The 25,175-nt window shown below is 38.7% G+C and overlaps 1 protein-coding gene and 1 long non-coding RNA gene across 4 annotated transcripts; one reads left to right on the forward strand and one right to left on the reverse strand.

Moving 5' to 3' along the window:
* Positions 1-3,069: 3,069 nt before the first annotated feature.
* LOC100682992 lies at positions 3,070-4,883 on the reverse strand. Its single transcript, XR_005381224.1, has 2 exons — positions 4,730-4,883; positions 3,070-4,618 (listed from the first exon to the last, which is right to left on the reverse strand). It is a non-coding gene; the product is annotated as an uncharacterized LOC100682992 (long non-coding RNA).
* A 122-nt stretch (positions 4,884-5,005) lies between these two features.
* OTUD6B (OTU deubiquitinase 6B) lies at positions 5,006-24,659 on the forward strand. Of its 3 annotated transcripts, XM_038579724.1 has the most exons (7): positions 5,008-5,190; positions 6,898-7,049; positions 9,871-9,951; positions 14,985-15,297; positions 17,393-17,454; positions 20,343-20,449; positions 21,238-23,713. In XM_038579724.1, exons 1-7 carry the CDS (start codon positions 5,019-5,021, stop codon positions 21,320-21,322), a joined length of 972 nt encoding a protein of 323 aa, XP_038435652.1. In that variant the 5' UTR covers positions 5,008-5,018; the 3' UTR covers positions 21,323-23,713. The 3 variants fall into 3 exon arrangements, with proteins under 3 accessions (XP_038435653.1, XP_038435652.1, XP_038435654.1); XM_038579725.1 differs by lacking the exons at positions 20,343-20,449; positions 21,238-23,713 and adding an exon at positions 24,331-24,659 and having other exon boundaries at positions 5,006-5,190; XM_038579726.1 differs by lacking the exons at positions 5,008-5,190; positions 6,898-7,049; positions 9,871-9,951 and adding an exon at positions 12,848-12,991.
* The last annotated feature ends 516 nt before the right edge of the window (positions 24,660-25,175 follow it).

Here is a 25,175-nt window from a genome sequence, read left to right on the forward strand (position 1 = left end):
AGTGCCCCTTTCATGATATACTTAGTGGGGTTTTCACATTTTTGTGCTTTTTCTTGGTGATTTTGCTGTTTAAAATGGCCTAAGAATAATGTTGGGTGGTGTTGGTTCCTAAGTGCCTTACAGAGAAATAACAGGGCTGTTGGCTGAGTTTAATGTTAGTGAATCAACAACACGTATTTAAGTATCTTAAAACAAGATTATGTATTGATCAGCTGATGAAAATAATGTGACCAGATGTTCACAGGAACCTAATCCTATCTTTCTCGCTGATGCAACGATACAGTATTCACTAATTCAGTGCTTGAGTGACTTTACAGAAATAACTACTAGTAACAAAAATTGACTATATATAGTTATGTATCAGTGAACTACAAATTAGAACATTTAGAGCAATGGGCGTGCCAATTTATTTTTTTAAAATTTGTGAATTACAAATTAAAAGGAAATTTTGGATATATAAAAAAAAAAAGCCCATACTCCATATTAGCCATCTCAAGTATAAGGGTGACTGCAGTGTGCATTGTTTTTTGATGTCGAATTCAATTGAAACTACAAATCTCAATCTTCTATTCCTCTAAACCTACCCATCAAATACAGGTGTCCCTTAAGGTTTAATCTCCTTTTTCCTTTCTCCTTGTATTTATCATCCTTTTCAGGCTGATTCCTCAAGGCTTCAAATACCATCTTTGAATCAGAAAGAAAACTCAAACCTAAATTTTCCAATCTTGACATCTCTTCTGCATCTGGACCTGAATTTCTAAACATCTGACTTGTCACAAATACGATCAGTATGTTACAAACACAACTCATTTTTTCCCCCCATAAGCCATTTTTTCTGTGTATGTACCTTAACTGAAGTAATGAGCTTTCTTCCTTATCACATAAACCAGAAGTTTATCCTAACAATCTTCTAAGGTGCTGTAGTGTGGATGAGGCAGGATTACATAGCTGACAAAAATTTCAGCCTTGAAATCAGATTTGGTTCTCATATTTACTATGTGGCCTTAAGCCAATAACTTTTTGAGCCTCACTTTCATGGTTAGTAGACACAGTGAAGGTCTTACTATTTTTCTACTTGAAAGCGTGGTATGTATCCAGACTGGCAGCATCAACACACGGACACTTTTAAGAAATACAGGATTTCAGCTTTACCCTAAGTATGTTTTATCATTATTTGCATCTTAATATCTTCAGGCAACTGGTTTGCATATTCTAGCCCACCCTTACTAATACAAGAATGTTATCACCTTCAGGGGAGTACAGCACTGGAGAACTCAAGTCCTATCTGTAATTTACTAGAGCTGCTGTTCCAATGGTTAATAATCCTATTTATCCACTTGTCACCAATTCTATTGTCAATGAAGGCCTTTTACAGCTTTTATAGTCTTTGATTTCATCCAGAAACCGTGATCTGCACATGACTTGAATTTAAATCCACTCCATGGTCATTTTATTCACTAGGGAGAGGCTTATTATTATTACACAGGCTCAGTCTTTACCATTTTAAATTGTCCTCCAATATTTCTAAAGTTTTCCTTGTGTCCTAAATTTACAAATTTTCCAGACAGGAGGAAAACAGGAGTACCAGTCTTGCCCTGAAACATTAAGAAAATGTGACCAAATCTTTTGGTTCAAATAGGGACGTTGCAATAGCTTACAATCAAGTGATAACACTTTTATACAGTAACACTGCTTCAGCAAAACTGTTCCTAATACTATTTAGCATTAAGCATTTATAATGTACAAGGCCTTACGTTCAGTGAGAAAGCTTATAGCTGTTTAATATATTTTATAATCTACTCCCATGCGGTTATTAACCTGAGGTATGTTTCTAACAAGCTCCCAGGCAATACTGATGTTGCTGAGGACCATAATTTCAATATAAAAACCATACAGCAAGAAATATTATATGGAGGTCTAAGAGACAAAAAAAACCGCGTGTGTATGTGGGGGTTGTGGTGGTGAGAAAAGACTTCGGCTTCTTCCTCTTTGAAAATCAGCTGTTTAGAACTTAAAACTCAACTGGGAGAAATCTGTCCCCAAGATACTAACTGTGGCACTCAGAATAGTTTATATTGGAGAAAATCTACTACTTAGGATGGGAAGGTAACAAACTTTATAAACTCCTGTTACTAACTCTATCTTAGGTGTACACATGCCATTGGTTCCCTGTTCCTTGCCTTTTGTACATTCATTCCACAGCATATAATGTGTAACGTCCTTATTGTAGCGTTTCCTAAATTGTGTTTTTCTCCTTGACCCAAATAATTTAGGAACATTCCAAAATTCTAAGTATGTGACTTTTCAGCTTTTAACCTTAGTTTCTAGGCTTCCTTGAAATGTAGTCATTTGTGCAATGTGATCATATATTCAAGTTTTCTCTAGTACAAGACCATTTAGAGAAGTTTCAGGATAATTTGAAGAGAATGCAAATGAAGTAGCAAAGTAATGCATACTATCCACACATTCACATCCCTCCTACTTTATCCTTTTTCATTTACTACAACTACATTTACTAAGTGTTGAAGTCAGTGTCCAGCATATGTATTTTAATTAAGAATTACTTTATTAGGGGCGCCTGGGTGGCTCAGGGGTTGAGCGTCTGCCTTCCGCCCAGGGCGTGATCCTGGGGTCCAGGGATGGATTCCTGCATTGGGCTCCATGCGAGGAGCCTGCTTCTCCCTCTGCCTGCATCTCTGCCCCTCTGTCTCTCATGAATAAACAAACACACACATTAAAAAATATTTTAAAAAAAGAAATTACTTTATTAAATACCTAAAATGAACTATTTTTAAAAATTACCACTCACATCAAGATACTGAACAGTCTGCATATGAACGCGTTATTTACCAAAGATTCTTAAATGCTACATCCTACACTGTGTTGTATAACTTTGTTATAGCTTAAATTCTGATACAAATGTTGCTTCCTACTTCAATTTCTATGACTTAAAGGTTTTCATTATCTTTAAACTCCTTTAATCCTTTGTTTTATACAAACGTGAACATCACATTTCAGGTTCAGAGTCATTTTTGACCCAACTGGAATCTTTTCAACAAGAGTAGTTAGCCTGTTTAAGACTGTGATGATTCACCTGTACCTCTGTCAATCTATGTTACTTTTAAGGTTTCCTGGCTGTTTTTTTTTTCATCACTTCCGCTCCAATCCATAAAACCGCTATATTTTATCTGTTAACACTTATCTAACGCCAAATTTACTCAGAAGGAAGCAGCAACTGCCGATTTTCCCGAGGCAAGATGTACAGAAGCCAAGGTTCACAGCTACCGTCTCCCCAGCCAGAGATTTGGACATTTTCTTTTTACACTGTCGGTATTAACACTATAAACAAACTTTTTACTTATTCCTCCTCTATAATCAAACATAAGAGGACCCGAAACTGTGTCCAATTTCCCATTTTACCGAACTAACACTCGGAATGCCTTTACTCTCTCTGTCCTGGCCACAGTGACAAAGCCCTTTTCTTTTACTTCTGCTTAGCTGAACGGCAATGCTCGTCTATGTCTACGTTACACACTACGAACAGTAACATTTGCTCCCTAAATTGAACATTGTAGCACAGCGTTTCCGTTTCAAAGGAGATAAACTGAAACTTCAGACCCGACTCCGCCATCTCTGCACGACCCTGTATGTTAACAACTTAATAACTTAACCTTAACGGAACTCAACAAGCTTTAATGCCTCCCCACTCTGGAGTCGCTTCCGCGGGCGGCGGGAACAGAACCTGGCGGGGATTTTAAGGCCGGCGTGTGGGTGATACACCTTTCTCCCACCCCTGCATCTGGAAACGCCTCCCACTTGCCTCCGTGTAGAAACCACGACTTCGCTCGCAGGATACACAGCTCTTCACTCAAGACCGTTCCTCCTTAAAACAGTAGACCTTGCACCACTCACTACCTTTGTGGGTCTGGAGCTGCGAGGGAAAAACCGGCGGGGGCGGGGGCGGTGGGGGTGGGTGGGTCTGACTTCCACCCTTTTATAGATAACCTGCCTTTTTTTTTTTTTTTCCTTTCTTTTTAGATAACCTTTCTCCGAATTATCTAACATTTTCTTTCTTCTCCTTCCAGTTTTACAAACGTCGCTACCAGGGTGTGTCTACGTGTTGCTTTCTGTCAAGTTTTACTGGTGTTCTACCCACTTTTGGTGTTTGCAGATTCGGACCGGCCTTCAAATCTGGAAAACTGCCTTCAACTGGTTCTTTAGCTTTTTTCTTTTTTTTTTTTTTTTCTTTTTTTGTTTTTTCGGCTGCGCTGTTTTCAAGTATTTCTGTTAAGCGTCGACGGTTATCTCCCGGGCACGATGCTGGAGATGGGCCTCCTCTCCTCTTCCATTTATTTCTCCTTTTTCCCGGCGTCCCGGTTCTCCGGGGTCGTATTCGCGTCGGCAGCTCGATTCTGTGACCGGACGAGCGCGCCCGCCTCCGCTCTCGCTCTCAAGACCCTGATGCTCCTCAGGCGCTCTCGCATCAGCCTCTTTATGACCGGGCACAGGTCGGCGAGCTGCCCCGCCCCGTAGCTCTCCAGGCTTCCCAGCTCTTCCGTGTCCAGAGGCGGCATTTTCTCGATTCCAAGCGGTCTCTTCCGAGCTCAGCTAGGACCACCTTTAAAACAAATACACAGAACTCAACCACCGCCACTCGACCGAGGGGGCCCACAGCGTCCCACTGGTCACCACCAGCCTGTTACTCAAACGGCTTCTCCCCCTCGCTTACCTCCCGAGCAGCCTTTCTCGGCGACCGGAGAGCCGGCAATCTAACGGTCGCTGCCCAGCGCGCGGCGCGACAGGAAACGCCCAACATGGCGCCCGCGGCGTCATCACCGCGCGCCTCACGTCAGCGCCAATCGGCTGTCGTGCTCGCGCCCCGCCCCGCCCCATCCGAGCGGGAAGGGGCAGGCCCGGGAATGCGCATGCGTGCGTCCCCGCGCCGCTCCCTTCCGTCCAATGACTCGGCTCGGCTGCGGAGCCGCCTGGGAGGCGGGGCTGGGTCGCGGCCGCGGCCAATGGGGCCCCGGGTGAAGGGTGAGGGTGGAAGTGCCGGGCCGCGCGGGCTGCGGCCTCTGCCGGCGCGGGTGCGCGGCTCCCCGGTCGTCATGGAGGCGGCGTTGGCCGAGGAGCTCGATGAGGAGGAGCAGCTGGCGAGGAGGCACCGCAGAGAGAGGAAAGAGCTGCAAGGTGACGGGGCGGGCGTCCCCGGGCGCGGCGGAGGGGCGGAGGGCGGAGGGGCGGGCGGCGGGCGGGCGAGCGGTCCTGCGGGGCCCCGGGAGCCCCCCGCCCCCGCCCCCGCCCCCGCCCCCGCCCCGGAGGGGCCCTCGTCGCCAGGCCTTCGGGAGCTCCGGGGCCCCGGCCCGCCGAGCCCCTCCGCCCCCCCCCCCGCGGACCGTGCCTGCCCGCTGCCCCCGCTGCCCCCGCTGCCCCCCCCCCGCCCCGCGGCCTCCCGAGACGCCTGCGCTCAGTCCCGAGGTCTCGGAAGGATGTGGGACGGAGCTAGCCCGAGACGTTACCCCCCCCCCCCCCCCCCAGTCACCCTGAACACACGTGCGGGGCGGGTGATGAGATCGAGTCATTGATTGATTGGACACACGTGCGGATCGGGTGATGAGATCGATTCATTGATTGGACACGTGCGGTTCGGGTGCTGAGATCGATTCATTGATTGGACACGTGCGGATCAGGTGATGAGATCGATTCATTGATTGGACACACGTGCGGTTCGGGTGATGATTCGTTGATTGGACACACGTGCGGTTCGTGTGATGAGATCGATTCATTGGACACAGGTGCGGTTCGGGTGATGAGATTGATTCATTGATTGGAGACACGTGCGGATCAGGTGATGAGATCGATTCATTGATTGGACACACGTGCGGATCAGGTGATGAGATCGATTCATTGATTGGACACACGTGCGGTTCGGGTCATGAGATCGATTCACTGGACACAGGTGCGGTTCGGGTCATGAGGTCTATTCATTGGAGACACCTGTGGATCAGGTGATGAGATCGATTCATTGATTGGACACACGTGCAGTTCGGGTGATGAGATTGATTCATTGATTGGACACGTGCAGTTCGGGTCATGAGATCGATTCACTGGACACAGGTGCGGTTCGGGTCATCAGGTCGATTCATTGATTGGAGACACGTGCGGATCAGGTGATGAGATCGATTCATTGATTGGACACGTGCAGTTCGGGTGATGAGATTGATTCATTGGACACACGTGCAGTTCGGGTCATGAGATAGATTCACTGGACACAGGTGCGGTTCGGGTCATGAGGTCGATTCATTGGAGACACCTGCGGATCAGGTGATGAGATCGATTCATTGATTGGACACAGGTGCGGATCAGGTGATGAGATTGATTCATTGATTGGACACACGTGCAGTTCCGGTGATGCGATTGATTGATTGGACACACGTGCGGATTGGGTGACGAGATTGAACAGACCTGGGATTGGGTGATGAGGAAGTTGGTTGATTGGACAGACGTGTGGATAGTGATGAGATTGATAGACGTGCGGATTGGGTGATGAGATTTATTGATTGAACAGACGAACGGTTGGGCTGATGAGATTTTATTTATTGAATAGACGTACGGTTCGGTTGTTGAGGATTTTTATTTATTGAACAGATGATTAGTTTGGTTGAGGATTTTTATTGACTGAACAGACCTACAGTTCGGTTGATGAGGATATTTATTTCTGATCTCTCCGTCTGGGCTCTTCTCTGTAAATGTGTGATTATGTGATCATCCTTCTTGTGTGCATCATTACTTGTCTGCAGCCTTTTCTCCCCTTGCCATCATCCCCTGACTGTTCCTATTTCTCATCTCCTCTTAACCCCTGTGTGGTTGGCTTAATGGTTTTTGGTGGATTTTCAGCCAAAATTCAGGGTATGAAGAATGCTGTTCCCAAGAATGACAAAAAGAGGAGGAAGCAACTCACTGAAGATGTCGCTAAGTTGGAAGCAGAAATGGAACAGAAACATAAAGAAGAACTGGAGCAACTAAAGCTGAATTCTAAGGGGGGAAAAGTATGTGATGTTTCTCTTTGCCTGCGGCATCTGAAAGCCGCTTTTCACTGTATGAAATCATAGTATTGGAAGAAACGGAAGTCACACAATCATGCTCATGTATCACCTTTCATGACAATTTCTGGGAGCAGGTTTACGTGGGAATGTATTTTTGTAAGGGAGGGCAGAAAAAAAAAAAAAAGGACACTTCAGTTATGTACTTGCCCCAAAAATGAACAGATTGATAAAGCGGACTAGAGGAAACTTCACCAAATGGAAGTTGGAGGATCAGATCTCTGGCCCCAGAATCGCCATTAAATAGTATTGTAACCCTGGAAAAGTTACTTAAGCTTCCCGAGCATGAACTTCTCCACATATAACATGATACAAATAATGCTGTTTAAGCACAAGAGTCTGTAAGAAAACAATGGGACAGCAAATGTGAGATCATGTTTAGGTTATAAAAGTGCATTAGGAACAAGCTGTAACAAATGAAAACTCCCTTTTGTTTCTCGATAAATTGGAGCATGCTCTCATTTTAACTAATATTTATTTTATCATTGTAGTAATAGACATTGTGTGCCAAAGACTTTTAACATATATATATATACATATATATATATATATTAAAGATTTTATTTATTCATGAGAGAGAGAGAGAGACAGACAGACACATAGGCAGAGGGAGAAGGAGGCTCCATGCAGGAAGCCCAACATGGGACTCGATCCCGGGACTCCAGGATTACACCATGGGCCGAAGGCAGGTGCTCAGCCACTGGGCCACCCAGGGATCCCCGACTTTTAACATATTATATGCATTATTCTCATGTGATTTTCATAGTAGCACATTATGAGGAACCCAGGAAGTAAATGTAGATAATCCCATTTTCCAAGAGACAAATAGGCTCAGAGAGATTAGAACTTCCTTCTGAATTTATAACAGCTATTAAGTTAAGAGAGTTAAAAATCCGGACTGTCTTACTCCAAGATGTGAAATCAGAATTCTGTTATAACTTTGTGTGGTATGGTAGTTTATTGTTGGGTTTGGATATTAAGGATCACAGACTCCGTAGCCTTACTCCATTTTCTTTTTTTTAAAGATTTTTATTTATTTATTAGGGACAGAGAGCACGTGAGAGAGTGAGCACAAGTGAGGAGAGAGGGCAGAGGGAGAGGAAGAAGCAGTCGCCCCGCTGAGCAGGGAGCCCCACGTGGGTCTCAGTCCGAGGACCCTGAGATCATGACCTGAGCCAAAGGCAAAGGCTAAACTGCGACTGAACCACCCAAGCACCCCTCTATTTTCTATAGTTAGAAACTTCTTTTGTCTGTACAAAAACTTTATCTTCCATAATTTACTTTTATGTGGTTTATTTTTGGTGTGCTGTTGACAGGGAAAACAACTTGTCTTTACTGATTTACAGTGGTCATTATATTAAACATGGTCTCGTTTTCTTTAGCCTTAATAGCTAGTCAGAAGATCCTGGCCTTTTATGCCTTAATGTATTTTATTGCCAAGTAGCAAGGCGTGATGCTCCAGGTGTTTAATCGTGTTGTCACAATCTTGGTATTCCTGATTATCTCCCTATCTTTTCAATTAGCGAGATAGTCTGGTTTGCTCTTTCAATTTTCAGTTTTGAGAGTTCTTTCCTAAGTTTCCAAGGACAAAAATGTTTGATTTTTTAAGCTACATACTGTTTAATGCTGTTAAAATACAAACTCCTATTTTACTTTGACCCAGTATCTTTTTCATTAACTTAAGCTGCTTTTCTTTCTGAACACTATCTGAATTCTCATGTCATTGCTTTCCAGGTGCTTTGTAGATTTTAGCAGATTCCTCTGAAAAAATAAAAGAATTCTAATTTTACTAAAGTTGATATAGACACTCTTTGAAGTCTTAATCTGATTTTGATATTTTGATACTTTGAGTATAGCCTTGGAGACTGCTGTCTTTTTTGTTGTTAGAGGCCTCATAACTAAGTTACAGTTGCAGTAATAAAATACTAGTTCTTAATGTTAATCATTAGACTAGCATCTTTCTTCTTCCCCAAACACGATAGCCATTTGATGATTAAGATTGGTCGTGATATTTCAACAATACATTAACTTTTCTACCTGTAGTTATCAGTTTATAGATGGGAGAGGATAGAGAAAGCTCAACAGTATTCATCAGGTCTGGCTAATTGAGATGGAGAAAGGCCTTTGCTGCCACATTTGAGGTTATGAAGGCAGTAATGACCTGAGCCAGCACATGATTTTGTTATTTTCTTTTTTTAAAGATTTTATTTATGTGAGAGAAAGAGTGCGCATACTATGTGTGTACAGGGGGAGGAGCAAAGGATGAGCAGAGGGAGAGGGATAAGCAGACTCCCCACTAAGTGTGGAGCCTGATGCATGGCTCCACAGGACTCTGACATCATGACCTGAGCCGAAATCAAGAGTCTGACGCGTAACCAACTGAGTCACTCAGGCGCCTCAGGACAGGACCTTAAAAATTTTATAAGTACTCTCATCATTTAGAGGGGAAAGGTGAACTGCTGAATGAGTTGGCACTCACAGGAAGTATTCAGATTAATGGAGTGGAAATTTCTAGAAGGAAGGAAAGCCTGCAGGGATGAACATTATCTTTGGAGAGCTCTAACAAGACTTTCTGGGAATCTGATGAATTCTCCCTTAAAAATAGAAAAAGACAAATCCATGTCACGTACTGTTGCATCTAGTACTGTCATTCAAATCTGAATTGTGGGATTATACATATTTGCGATTTTCAATAATATAATCTAATACTTTAAAAAATAACTTGAAAGTATTTATCATTAACTTGTAATACTTTTGTTTCCTTCAGATAGATTCTGTTGCTGTTAACATTTCAAACTTGGTTCTCGAGAATCAGCCACCTCGGATATCAAAAGCACAAAAGAGACGGGTATGAATGTCATGTCACCAAGTAATTAAGTTAGTGCTATACGTTTATTACTATCTTAGGTGTTGTATAGCCAAGGAATAGGAAAAGAAAATGTTGGAATTTCTTGTCAAAGGACCTGAACTAACATTTATTAAGCACTTGCTAGGTGCCAGATACAGTGCTAGGCATATAGATTATATGAAATCTCATTTAGTCCTAATTATAATCCTGAGAAGCAGATTCTTATCCTCATTTTAAAGAGAAGAAAATACGCCTAAGCAATATAAAATAACACATTCAGCTTCCAGGTTTCCTAGAGAGTAGGGACAGGAAGGGGGTGTGCAAAGGATATTTTTTACAAATATATTATCCCAGACTTCATAATCTTCACATTGTGGGCCCAGGTGATTCTGATGCACAGTTTTGGTTAAAAACTATGGTAAAAAGTGGTGAAACAAGGCTTTGAATCTAGAAATTAAGCAAGATACACAGGTGTAACAAAATTCTCAGGATTATGCAGGTATCTTTGTAATGGTTAGTTGCAGTGAAAATTCAGAGAAGGAAACGTTCGTTTGTGCCAAGTATTAAATAATGAGTTGGAATTTTAAGAAAGTACAGTTATTTAAGTAGGATATTTGAAGCAGGAGAAACAGCATGCACAGAAAAAAAATGTGAGCATGAAATTTTCCATTATTGGAGAGCTGTAGGGAAGCTGATTAGTTGGAAGTAGTGAGTTCATGAAATCAAAATTACAGGAATGATATTAGATTAGGAAAGGGCTGTTCATTTGGAAAAAGAAGGGGTTTAAATCCAGTATGTTTAGTTCCAAATGTTGTTACTAACGCTTGATGTTTTATAGGATTTAAATTTTTATTTTTAAGCTAACTTAGCATTTTATAATTTAGTAGTACCTAATTTAATAGGACATGGTATTTGGTGTCAGACATATGAAGGTTTTAATCTTACTATTTCGGTTTGGGGTAAGATTCTTCACCTTTTTAAACCTCAATTTCATGTGTATAAAATGGGGGAAATAATACCTACTTAATAGAGTTGTTGTAAGTATTAAATACTGTACTGTTTCCAAAGCCCTAACACAAGGCCTGGAGAGCTCGTGGGTTAGCAAATGATAGTATTGTTTACCATGTTCTGTCTTGCATAGTGTGCCTCTTAGAAATTCAAGTCAAGACCGAGTCTTTTTTGTTGTTTGAAAGTTAAGTTGCAAATTGTCAGACATTTCTCATACGTATGTAGGATTTTATTTTCTTGAGTAAATATTATGATTATGAATGTCATAAAATCATAGACTTTGTGGTATCTTGGAAGTTAACCGGTTTTAACTTCCTACTTACGATGTGTGTTCTCTTTGTGCTAGCCTTATAGTTGTCATCTAGCTTCTATAGATCAAAAGCAAAGGTCAGAATTTTTGCTTGACAGTGACATAACAAAATACTTGTTGAATTGGCTCTACTTAGTAATTGATACATCTTAGAGTAGCCTATTTAATTCTGGAAAACGAAGGTCCCAACTCCTTCTTGTCTTTATCAAATCTTACTCATCCCCAGCCGGACTCTTAGGCAACAAAACAACTCCCTTACTTTTCCCAAACATTTTGTTACTTTTCTCCTAAGATACTGCATAGCTGAAATGCATACCTTTTCAACCTTTTTTAACAAAAAAATTAGTATCTTCCCATAGTCACCTGCTTAAACACTTGGCAGAGAAAACACTCTATTTTTATTTTTATTTTATTTTATTTTATTTTATTTATTTATTTATTTATTTTTTTATGATAGTCACAGAGAGAGAGAGAGAGGCAGAGACACAGGCAGAGGGAGAACCAGGCTCCATGCACCGGGAGCCCGATGTGGGATTCGATCCCGGGTCTCCAGGATCGCGCCCTGGGCCAAAGGCAGGCGCCAAACCGCTGCGCCACCCAGGGATCCCGAGAAAACACTCTAGAAGTAATGCCTAAAGTTTTTTTATTGCTTTGTTACATTAATAGTATTAATAGTAATATTATTAATAGGATTCTAGAACTGAAAACACTTAGGTTTATAATACAGTTTATATATACCTGAACTTTTTTCCCCCACCAAAGTCACCAAGTAAAATAAAAAGCCAATTAGTTAATTGTGTATATCTTTGGGAGAGATACCATTCTCTCTTAGAAAAACATGACAAAACTTTATGAAGATTTATTATTGGAATACTGTAGAGCAAATATCTTATTTTTAATCTAGAAAAACAGAGGGAGTATTTTATTTCCTTCAGCAGACTTCAGTGGAGGAAGCTTTTCCGTATGCTGCAAAGAGCCCAAAGTAGAACTTAGAAGAATTTGGTTCCAAAAATAGGAAATTTGGGAGCTGGAATGAGATCTAGTTCAATTTCTTTATTTTACACATGAGAAAGCTGAAGCCCAGTTGTCTCAGTGGCAAACTGAAAGTTTGATAGAAACCCAGGACGAGTACCCAGCTCTTAAGATTTCTCTTCAGAGTTGATTTAGCTGCATTACCATATTGGACGTGACTCTAGTTTTACTGACAGTATATTAATGAGTTAATTGCTGTTTTCATCCTAAGTACCTAAGTATGTGTTTTCATTAGATTTAATTGTTGCCATTCTGTCTCCAGCACTAGGGCTGTAGCAACCACAGTGCCTAGCGCCATTGGGAAACTAGGAAACTATCCGTGGCTGGGAAGAGAATCCAGTAAATTTCCCACCTTGTGCCCTCGAAAGAAAACACAATTGCTGTGTAACACTGAAGCAGAACTTGAGGGCAAAAGTGAAATGCTTAGATTAGTATTTTAGAGGATTAAATGGTTTTGCAGATAGTATAAAATTCCACTCTTCTAGTACTAGTATATGACATAATTAACTCCAGCTCCCATCTGCTCCAACTTTTATTCTGATTTAGGTGCCTGGATAGAAGGAGCGCTCTGTGTTGTCCTTGGTCCCACTCTGCTTCTAAACCAGCTGTATGGCCTTTGGAAATCTTTCTGCGTGCTGTTTCCTCAGAGGAAAGTGAAAGTGAGGGGTTTTGGATTAGATGATATCCAAGGTGCTTATCCTTCCTCTCCCCCCTGAAAATGTTTTTTAGACTTTTATAAAGTAATAGTGCCACCTTGTGTTTTAAGATTTGTATGCTGCTGTGATGCATAGTTGTAGGTATGCAGTGAAATAAATTGGTTCATGTTACTTCTGGCGTTGCTGGATTTGGGCAGAATAAACTTAAATGGCATATGTTTTATTAGGGAGATAATACGGTTTTTGATTCAGGTAACTTATAAATCACTTTAGGTTCCAGCATAGCATGTAACAGGCAAGTAGTTCAAGTCTGTAACATTAAGTTAAATTGAAATTTGCCTTTCCATTAATTTCTTGTGCCCCAAGGAGGAATGAGAGCTAGGGACATGAAAATCTTTACTTTTTCTTACTTTTTCCTGGTTTACCAAATCCTTCACTGTAATTTGCTACCAATATCAAGATTTGTGGAATTTAACTTTTTTTGTTCTCTTAAATTGAAAAGCATTCATGATTTGTATATAGTAGAACATATTCATGATAGAGAATTAGAAAGATGCAGAAAAGCACACATATACACATGTACACACACACAAAACAAAATGTATTTTGTAAACAAAATCCAGACATAAATACAGAGAACAAAGTAATGGTTGCTAAAGGGGAGATAGATGGGGGTATGGGTTTGGGGGGAAAACAACTTATTTTGTAATCCTATGATCCAGAGAAAAGCACTGTAAATATTTTGTTATATCTAATTTTTAAGCAATATATAAATAGATTTAACGTATATTAATTATATACATACCTTTTTTGTCCCCAACCTCATCTCTTAGCATGTTTTTATGGTACGCTGGCTATACGATCCATATTTAGCTATGAAACATACAGTGCTTTCTTGCTTTGATCCTTGCTAGTGTAACCATCAGAATTTTTTTTTTCCTCATTTTTCTTACCTTCCCACTCTACTTCCTATCCATCCTCATGTCACAGATCTCATTGCCCTACCCTCACCCCATCTTTGCATATGTTGCCATGGGAAGAGCTCCTCTGAGATTTGAATAAGGAAAGCACATTGCAGAATGTAATATGATACCGTTTTTGTTAAAATATTTTTTTCTGTACTTCTTTATGAATGCATCTGTTTTTGTTAAAACGCTTAGAAAAAAATCTACAAAGATACACACCAGACCTCTAGAGCAGGCACTGAAATAGGCAGTGGCCCTTAGGGGGACTTCAGTCTATCTGTAACATTTTATTTTTTTTTTAAGATTTTATTTATTAATTCAGGAGAGACACAGAGAGATAGAGAGGCAGAGACACAGGCCGAGGGAGAAGCAGGCTCCATGTGGGGAGCCTGACGTGGGACTCGATCCCCGGACTCCAGGATCACGCCCTGGACTGAAGGTGGTACTAAACCACTGAACCACCTGGGCTGCCCAACGTTTTAATTTTTATAAGAAGAATGTTTTTATCTATTGCTTTGATTAAATGTGTATGCCTGTGTGTGTGTGTGTATGCACTGTTTTTTTTTTCTTTTTTCTTTAGGCTAGATAAATAGAATTCCTGTACCATCTAAAAGCTTTGGCATATTGATGCCTCCCTGGTGATTTAGCATGTTAATGCCCTAGTAGTTGAGTGATAAGAAGCTTGGATTAGCTTGGCATAAATATGATGATGATGTTGCTTTAAGGCCTAGGATAACTTAGTCTTAATGCAGTACTTTAAAATCAGTAAGTAGAATTTTTAGAAACTTGTCATGTAGTTTTTAAATAGACTTCAAAGAAAAATTTAAAGCCTTTTTTTTTTTGTCCTAGTACAGAGCTTGGTGTTGGGTACATGCAGATGAGAATAAAGGAAGGAGTTCATAGTATAGAAAAGTTTGTAAGTGATGAGATCATCAATATGATAATGCTTGTGGGAGAAGGAAGATGGTAGGAAGTTTTGAGAGTCTTACATTTCTGTCTTCTCAATCAATGTAAAATAATCCTAATTATTTGTGAATTAACTTTCTTCTATTCTCCTCCTAGGACAAAAAAGCTGCATTGGAAAAGGAGCGAGAAGAAAGGATAGCTGAAGCTGAAATTGAGAACTTGTCTGGAGCTAGGCACATAGAAAGTGAAAAACTTGCTCAAGTATTGGCAGCTAGACAGTTGGAAATTAAACAGATTCCATCTGATGGCCACTGTATGTACAGAGCCATTGAAGATCAGCTGAAAGAACAGAAATGCCCCTTGACCGTGGCTGCCTTGAGAAGTCAAACTGCTGAATATATACAAGGCCATGTGGAAGACTTTCTGCCGTTTTTAACAAATCCTAATACAGGAAATATGTATACTCCAGGTAATGTAATTTTCCCCCACTTTTTCTACCCCCCCCCCCCCCGGTCCCCCTCCCCCCCACCATCTTGGCTGTTAAAATGATTCCTGGGATTGAGAAGAAGAAAAACCTGTGATCATTATTATGGAGGGAAAAAAATCTCAAAATTTAGGCAGCATTAATTTTTATTATTTTAATAGATACTAGTACATTTTGCTTGTTAAGATCTTTTAAGTACTTAACCACTCTTTGTGGCTAAATATATTGTTTTATTTAAGATAAAAATGGGAATAGCATTATTATTGAAAAAATTGTAAGTTCACATGTCACAGATTTGGGTGTAGAGCAAGGTAAGCTTTGAGTAGTCTATGGACATATAAGGCCCCAGGACCATAAGGAGAGAATGATTGGGAAAACAAAATTCTTTCATCTTGTACTTTGGGAGATTTAATTTTCTCCATACGCCATACATATATTTAGGCAAAATTCGACTTTGTAAAACCAAAAATAAGTCATTTAATAACCTGCCTTATTATTCTTTATAATACTGTTAATAATAATTAATAATTAATAATATTATATATTATATTATTATTATTACTATTATTATTATTAATAATGATTCATGGAGAGGTTAAAAAAAAAAGCACAACTAGCAAGTAAAGGAGACCAGGTGAAAGCCTGAGAGTTTTGGGGGGAGTCAGGGGTATAACAGAGGCAAGTTAGTCCTTATGAGAAGACTGCAAGGTGTGGTGGTATCCCTTGGGAGCAAGTCATACGGCCAGGATGGGCTGGACAAGGGAAGGTTAAGGTTGGCTTTCTTTTAATGGAATCTCTAACTCTGCTAGTTGCAGGGCACTGGAAAAGAAGTGGCAATTCCGCATGCTGAATTTAAGAAAAAGATAAAAGACATAATTTCTTAATCATTCAGCCAATATTTATTGAAGGACATTAAGTGCCAGGGACTGTTCTAGGTGCTGTTCTGAGCATGGGGGATATAGCAGTGAATGGGGCAAACACACAGTACACAGTTTTCTGTAGATGCCCTTAATTGTTTTCCCTTCCTCTGAACGGGGAGGCTGTTAGTTTCCCATTTTAACTTTCTGTATCAAAGTGTGTATACTTGGGACCTGGGTGGCTCATTCAGTTAAGTGGCTGCCTTTGTCTCAGGTCATGATCCCAGAGTCCCCAGCTCCCTGCTCAGTGGGGAGTCTGCTTCTCCCTCTCCCACAGCATCTCCTCGCATGCACACTGTGCTCTCTCTTTCTCTCAAAAAAACAAAAAAACTTTTTAAAAAAGTACATATGCTCAAAATGTGCCATTAAACTGCAATTAGCTCTTTACGTCCTCTCATGACTGATCTAGGAAGCCCTTTCTTTGGGTAGAACTGATACTGAAGTAAATAAGGTGTAAATGCTTTCAAAAATAGCAAGTGGAGGCCCTATTTGCTGCTATTGCTGGGAAAGGAATTTCCACTCATTTCCACTTTTACCCCAGTTCTCTTCTCACATGTCTTTTTTTTTTTTTTTTTTAAAGATCTTATATATTTATTAATGAGAGATACACAGAGAGAGAGAGAAAGAGAGAGGCAGAGACACAGGCAGAGGGAGAAGCAGGCTCCATTCAGGGAGCCCTACAAGGGTCTCGATCCCGGGTCTCCAGGAGCAGGCCTTGGGCTGAGGGTGGCGCTAAACCGCTGAGCCACCCGGGTCACCTCTTCTCACATGTCTTAATGGGTTCTGACAGTAGACCTGATTTAGTTGTTCAGTGTATTTTTTCAGATGCAGGTCTGGGCTTTAAAATACTATGTCAAGGTAGTGAATATGGTGGCCATTTGGGGGTTGCTTGGGTAAACAGAATAGCCTTGTTATGTAGTGAAGGTCCCTGGGCTTCAGTCTGAGAGAGAGAAACAGAAATGAATTGCTTTGCTCTCAGATGGAGAGGTGGTACAAAGTTGGAGCAATCTGGGAAGTGGATTAAATTCTCCAGAGCGCAGGGAAGAGAAACGAGAAAGGTCACAACTTGAGCAATGATCAGGAATTGTGGAGGCTACAAAAGGGATCTTGTAAGTTATGTATGAAAATTATTTTAAGTGCTATATTCTCATTTTTCTCTACAGAAGAGTTTAGAAAGTACTGTGATGATATCGTCAACACAGCTGCATGGGGAGGTCAGCTTGAGGTAAGTTTGTAACTATTCATGGCATTTGTGGATCGTTAAGATCATCTCTAAATCTCATGTAGCATTCAGACATTTTTCAGATGATCCCAGTTTCTCATTGAATATCCCTTTTCTTTACGTATTTGCTTTTTCTCTACTGATGAAGCACTGAAATAAGGAGTTAACATTCTTAGGCTTGTGGTTAAAGTATGTATCTATGGGAAGTAAAGCCCTATTTCATTTTAAATAGCCCAGTGTTTGATCTGTGGGTTGATGAGGCTAATGTTGCCTCTGTGTGTTTGCATTTGTGATGCTGCTCCTGGCAATATATTTGATTTTCTTGGACTTAGAGAAGTGAAGATTTTTTCAAGTACAGTGAAACTGACCATAGTAGCTCAGCTGATGAAGATCAGTATTGTAAAGTAGCATCCATTACATCAGAAAATAGAAAACTATTTTTCTGTGAAATTACAGGTCAGGTCCTACCATAATACATTACGATTGGAATTTCAGTTGATACTGACTTCAAAGCAGTATTTGATATATTAAAATTCACATGTAGGAAATCAGTGTGTTCAGTCACTTGTAGGGAGTTAATCAGGATTTTTTTTAAAGCTTATTTGATTAACTTATTGTTAACTTTGTTTCGTTAAACAAAATGAACAAAACATCTAATTGGTCCAAGTGGCAGCCCAGGGTATTTGAAAGTCAGGGAATGAGAGAGAAAGTCCCGAGTTTGGGTCTTGGCTTTCCTTCTACTTCTCAGTTTGGTGACCCTAGGGAGTCAGCCAACCTCCCGAGCTTGAGTTTCCTAATTGAGTGGGGGTCATAAACCGCTGGTGTGTACTTGGTAGGTCATTGTGGCTTGGAGTATTTCACTTCTTCAAGAAATGTATATATATTTTTTCCAAGAAGTGTATTTTTTAAAGAAATGATGTGAACGCTTCTTCAAAATCTTTGTCTCAGTAGTGCTGTATTTGTACCTCTTCTGAGCCACCAGAGGGAACTATATGTCCATTTGTTTTGTATGCCTCTCTTGGGTCTCTAAACTGAGGAAATTTTCATTGTGGCTTTGTGACTACATTAGGAGTAAAGATGCTTGAACTTTCTTTTGAGGGTCACAAATTAATGAGAACTAGAGACCTAAGCAAGTCTTCTTAAATGGAGAAAAAAAATCTTTAAGGGGTGCTTGGGTGGCTCAGTTGGTTAAGTGTCTGCCTTCAGCTCAGATCATGGTCTCAGGGTCCTGGGATAGAGCCCTGTGTTGGGCTCCCTGCTCAGCAGGGCATCTGCCTGTACCTCTGTTCCTTTACCTGTCGTGTTCTCCCTCTCAAATAAATAAATAAAATCTTAAAAAAAATTTTTTAGGAAAAAACTTTAAAATATCTTTTGACGAACAGTCATAAATTTTTGGTCTGTGAATTCATTTGAAATAAGAGCTGCTGTTTTCACAATGGGGTATATTTAAATTATTAAAGAGAAATTCTTTATATAATTTCAAAAGTCTTCAAAGGGATGTTAAGATTTCCAGAAATTTCTTTATGCCATCCATTCCTTGCTGGCTTTTAAAAAAAGTGATATTTCAGTTATAAGAAAAAAATGTCCCAAAGGAACATTTTATGAGATAGAATATGGGATTACGTTTGCTACTGTGCAGCATAGGATTTTCTTCATATTCCTGAAATAATTTCTTCGTTAAAACTTCCTAAAAGGACCATGCTCTAGACAGAATGTTCTTATAATCAGGCAAATATATAGATGAGGGCACTATGAGGACTGTTAAATGATTAATTTTGAACTTGGCCTCAAAGTCACACTAGTTCAGTTGCAGATCATTTTATTTCCTTATGCTTGACTTCGGACAGGCAGCTTAACCATTCTCTGCCTCACACTCTAGGTCTTTATTTATTTATTTTTAAGATTTCACTTATTTATTCATGAGAGACACAGAGGCAGAGACACAGGCAGAGAGAGAAGCAGGCTCCATGCAGGGAGCCCGATGCTGGACTCGATCCCGGGTCTCCAGGATCACGCCTTGGGCCGAAGGCAGACGCCCAACCACTGAGCCACCCAGGCGTCCCAGACTCTAGGTCTTTTACAGTAGTACATATCACATAGGGTTATTGGATATATGGGATATCCCAGAGGATTGAATGAATTAATACACATAAAGCGCTTTAGTGTGCTTGGTCATGGTAAGTCTAAGTAATGTTACTACCGATATTTATTATTATTCATCTAGCTTTAAGCTCTAATTCGATAACAAATGGTGTGAAATGAACATTGTGTATTAATCAGATGGAAATTCCATGAAAGTATAGTATAATTTCATATCCGTAACTCATTCTACTTATGCCTTGAAAATTATGGAACAGTGGTTATCAACACTGGTGTATGTTAGAATCATCTAGAAAGCTTTACAAAAAAATAATACATCTCAAAAAAAAAAATACACCTCCTACTCTTACCTATTCTTTCTCTCCTTACCCCCAACACCTCCCAAATTGTAATTGATTTGGTCTAGTGCCTGAGCAATAGTATTTTTAAAAACTGGCAATATTCAAAAGTAGAAAGACTAGTATAATGAATCTAATCTACCTATGTCCTCACTTCATTAACTATGATATTGCTATTTCTTAAAAAGCTGTTGCGCAGCCAGGGCTTAAAACTTCTGCATTTGATTAAATAACTATTATATTTGTTTTTAAAAAATTATGTATTAAAAAAATAAAATAAAAAATAAAAAAATATGTATTAAGTGTCCACTATGTGGCAGGCTCTTGGTATACAGTGAGGAATAGAATATTCCTGGATCCATCCTGGATGATGTTTGCCCATACTGAATAGTTTATGATTTGAGTAAGATTTACCTTTTTATTTTCCTTACTAATACATTTTCTTTCCTTTAGCTAAGAGCCTTGTCTCACATTTTGCAAACACCAATAGAGATAATCCAGGCAGATTCTCCTCCTATTGTAGTTGGTGAAGAATATCCAAAAAAACCATTAATACTTGTGTAAGTACCTGGAAATTTCTACTGTTACGTTTTTCATAGTAAGACAAAAAGAATTATTCAAAGACTTTAGGTTGTGTATGTCTATTAATCAGGAAAAAAAATCCAGCTGCATTAATTATGCTTATTTTATGTTAAAGGCAATTATGGAATTAGAAAGCACCATCAATATGTGATTTAGATAAGTGTTTAAAAACTTCTAGTGGTTTATTCTTGTGTATGAATTAAGAATAAAATCATTTCTAAAGGTTACAAATTTTAGCATTAGTTTTCATATTTTCCCGGTTTCACATGAATAATGCTAAGTTTCAACAAGTGTAAAAGCTGAAATGTATTCATGTTGCCTAATTGTTTATTCCTTAGAGATTTTAAAAATTTATATTGTAGAAGTATTTTACATGAATGAGAATTCTTCGCTCAAACAAAGCATGGAGAATTTGCTATTGGTTTTAGTGTTTATTAGCCAAACCTACAAAGGTAGTCATTAATGGCTTAGATTTAGGTGAAAATTTAAGCTTATTGAGCACTCAGCATTGTAGTATTTCCCTTTACCCCCCAGTGATTGTGTATTCCCTGACTTAAACTCAGTTAGAGTTAGTGAACCAGATTTTAGGGACTGCTGATGCTTTTCAAATGGTGTTGAACTTTTAAGTAATATGTCAATGAAGTCTTTGAATGATACCCCTGTGGAGTGATTCATTCAGAGTGTTTGGTTTTATATACATAATAAACATTTATATACAATGAATTACTTTCGTCTAAACTACTCATTTCTCCTTTTCTCATTTCAGATATATGAGACATGCATACGGCTTAGGAGAACATTACAATTCTGTTACACAGTTGGTGAACACAGCTACTGAAAATTGCAGCTAGTTTACAAAATGTTGCACAATTATGTTTTAGTACAGTGTGCTGATCTGACTATTCTTACAAGTGCTGGGTTGTTCTAACATTACTGAAAAACACAACTACCTTAAATCAGTTTTATGGCAAAGCTACTAACAGACTTTTTAAAAAATGTGTCAGCGATAAACTTTAACCAGTGTTCCCTCAGTGGTATTTTAAAAACACTTGTGAGTCAGTTTTGGAGAACATCATTTACAGACCAAGACGGCACCCTATTTACTGATATTTTTATTAATATAGGGTCCTGAACATTTTGTTCTGCACTGAAAATAAATTTTTTTTCTCATTATTAAAAGCTTTCAGTAAGCATTTTAATGTAACTATTCTTGAAGAAATGAAATGACTTGGTCTCTTTGTCATTGCAAATATGTGGTAATGGTGACAGCAAATTTAATTAATGCTTATAAGTGAATCTGATTTCAGTAACCTTGGTACTGATGGGATTAATACTATGAAGCTTTTTATATAACCCTGTCAAAATGCAGCCATAAACCTTGCTTTAATAACTAAAAATTTTAAAATATTTATTCACATGGGAATCAGTTAAGTTTAAGAAATGAGACAAATTCAGAGGTAAATAGGTGTTTCCTATCAGATCAAACCTCTAAAGAATTACAGATTAGCCTTTTATTTGTGTGCAAGTAAAGACCTGTCAGATTACTGTCTCTCTCATTTATTTGTTACTCCTTGCTGTTTCTTAAACTTCAGAATAGAATTACTACCATCATTTTTTTTTACAGTTTTTTTAATGTCTTTTATTTTTTTATTTTATTTTTAATTTTTTAAAGTAATCTCTCTGCCCAACATAGGGCTTGAATTCATGACCCTGAGATAGATAAAGAGTTGCATGCCCTACCAACTGAGCCAGCCGGAGCTCCATCATTTCTTGATCATCTTCATAACTACAAATTTTTATATTCTTTGTTTTCCTCATCATCACTTAGCTGTTTTGTTTTCTTTGCAGCCTGTTCCACTAAGGAGCAGTTGGTGGCCTCTCTTATTCTTTAACTTGAACAAACAGAAGGAGTAGCAATGTAAAAGGGCCCAGGGCCAACTTGACTTCAAATTCTTCCTCGTTTCCAATTTGTCTTACCTCTCTTTTTGTTTCATTCTCTAGGATTAGAAGAAAGCCTTTGTTGTAATTTTAATTAGCCTTATTAATGACACCTTTCCTTTATTTCAAATATTTGAGAATGTTTATATTATATGTAGGGATGAAGTTGAAGCCCACTGTTTGGGAGCCAAGACTGTATAGAAAAGACAGTATATAATACTTTGTGATATGAATGATTTATCTATCTCAGATTTCAGGTTACTGTTAACACTATTCTAATAAGACAGTATCCATATATAGAAACATTTCTTATTGATAATGTTTTATGTAACTAAGTATTATGAAGATGAGTCCTATTTGGTTTGATCTATTTTTCTCAAATTAGGAATGAGTATTAAGATTTAGCATCAAGTTTATGATATATTTGAATTTTTGCTCCATGAATGCAACTTAATTTTTGTAAGTTAATACTGAGTTTTATAATATTAAAAACGGGTGTCAGCCTCACATGCCCAGCTGGTGACAATGTGGGAAGCTAGTAGGGATGGGTCAGCTTAGAGCAAGTTAAGTACTGCATGAAGGTATTCCAATTCAAAAGAAGAAAAACCATTCTGTCTGCCAAACAAAATATATTCTGAAGGCTGACTGTTTTGTAATACTTGATCTGAAATTTTTGGGGTCTGAAATTTATAAAAGAATTAAATTATAAAATGCTAAATGGCTTGGCTTTATTATAAAGTAATCTGTTACTTTAAAATCAAAAGATAAGCATTAAGAAATAAAGCAAATATCATGAAACCTAGTTATTACAAATTGCCATCTATATTTAAAATAACATTGGTAGCTATTTTTTTTTTCTAATAAGATGAGTGGAATTTCCTTGATTATAGGTTTATTTTTATTATTTTTTATTTTGAAACGGCCAATATGCTTATGAGTAAGATTTGTGTGGTCAGCTTCTGTTCTTTCATAAACTTCAGATAAAAATCATTTTAGCTGTAACCAAAAACTGAAGTCTTTAAAAAATGGCAGATGTTAATTTAAAAACAGCATATACTAATTTAGTTTGCTGTGTGATTATGGTCTAATGGAAGTTTCATAAGCTTTCTTTTCTCCTAACTCAGAAAAGTATATGTCAGAGTTTTGGAGTATGTCCTTAGCCAAGAATTTTATCCACTTAACATATGTTTACAAACTTATATAAAGCAAAAAAGAATGTATGTAACTATAGTGAGCAATATAGTTTTGCTCATATTATCTGATGTTTGCCAAAAGAAGAATAAAAGATGTATGAATTAAATCAACATTTGTTTGTCCAAATTGTAATTCTTGAATGTTCTTCTCAAATTGTTTTAGAATTATATCCAGCCTTTATTTTGTCCTTACATATAATTGAGAATAATACAATTACAGATTCTTGCTTTAAGGGATTTGGAATAAATATATGAAGCATAGCATTGTGTCTCAGGACAGAGGGAGATAAAGTGATAGGCATTTAGGCCATGGCTCTTAGAAATCAGGTTGAAGCTTAAAGCCTTTTAGAATGATGAAGGTTTATTTAGGACAAACGAATTATTCTAAGACTCATGGGTGTTGAAGGAGACCAAGCACCTGTGTACAAGCATGTGAAGCAGTAAGAAGGAAATTTGTGCCCATTAGTGCTGGTACACAATTGTTCATGTATCCTTGGTTGTCATGCATGAACTAGCTGAAGAAGCAGATCTCTTTAGTTTCTGAGAATTTAATTGGGAATTTCATAATGTTTTTACTTTTATTGAACAAATGAGTGGTTTTCTTCCTTTCCATATGTTTTCACATATTGATTCTTCTTTCCTGTCTTACATCTTGTTTAAAATCTTTTTCCATCTTGCAGAAAAAATATAACTGAAAGGATTTTTATTTATTTTTTTCTTTTCTTTAGAGCAAGTTGTAAGAAGTATCATTTCTTGTTCAGCATTGTTCCCTCGTACGTGAAGGTGTTTGAGCTGCCATTCAGAGTTGAGCACTTCATCCAACTAGCTTCACCTAGCTTATTATCCTGGGCTTCGGCGTAATCAGCACCAACCTGTCTGTACTCCCGTCCTCCCGGGCTGGGTGCCCCAGTTCATACGTGTTGATTCATAGTAACTGCACACCAGTAACTGGTTATATGTATTTAGTTTACTGCTATTACTTCCGTCTAGTCTCTAAGTGCTTAGAAACAAGAACTTTTTGATTATTAATAAAATACCTAGTACATTGCCTGGCCTCTATAGTAAGTGCTTCATAAATGTTAACAGTCATGAAAATTGAGACGATAGGATATGACGCTGAGGAGTTGTCATTAGACTAATGGACCATTAGGACTAGGGAGAGGTATTGACTTAGCACTGTGCTTGCTCACAGAAAGGCTGCTTTCTAATTTACCTAACCCCTGGATGAATTTTTCAGTCTTTTGGTCGGTATAAGGGAGGAACAGAACCCAAGAGAGCTTTCTTTTTTATTTTGATTTGTTAATTTATCTTCATGTATCAATTAGGACAATCGATTTTAATGAATCTACAGAGTATAAAGGTCCTTTGTGATAAGCGTATAAACCAAGGAAATACTACAAACTGTTAACATACTGACTAGGAAGTTCATAGTTGTCTTATTTCAGTATAATTAGGATGACAAGCACACCGTACTGAAACAAATCACTGCCATTCTGCTGAAATCAATTCTCTGAACAGGGATGACTTACAGTCTTTCTCCTGAGTTTTCTTATTATGTTACCCTTATTTTGAC

This window comes from Canis lupus, chromosome 29 (genome assembly GCF_011100685.1).
Source record: "Canis lupus familiaris isolate Mischka breed German Shepherd chromosome 29, alternate assembly UU_Cfam_GSD_1.0, whole genome shotgun sequence".
Lineage (NCBI taxonomy): Eukaryota > Metazoa > Chordata > Mammalia > Carnivora > Canidae > Canis > Canis lupus.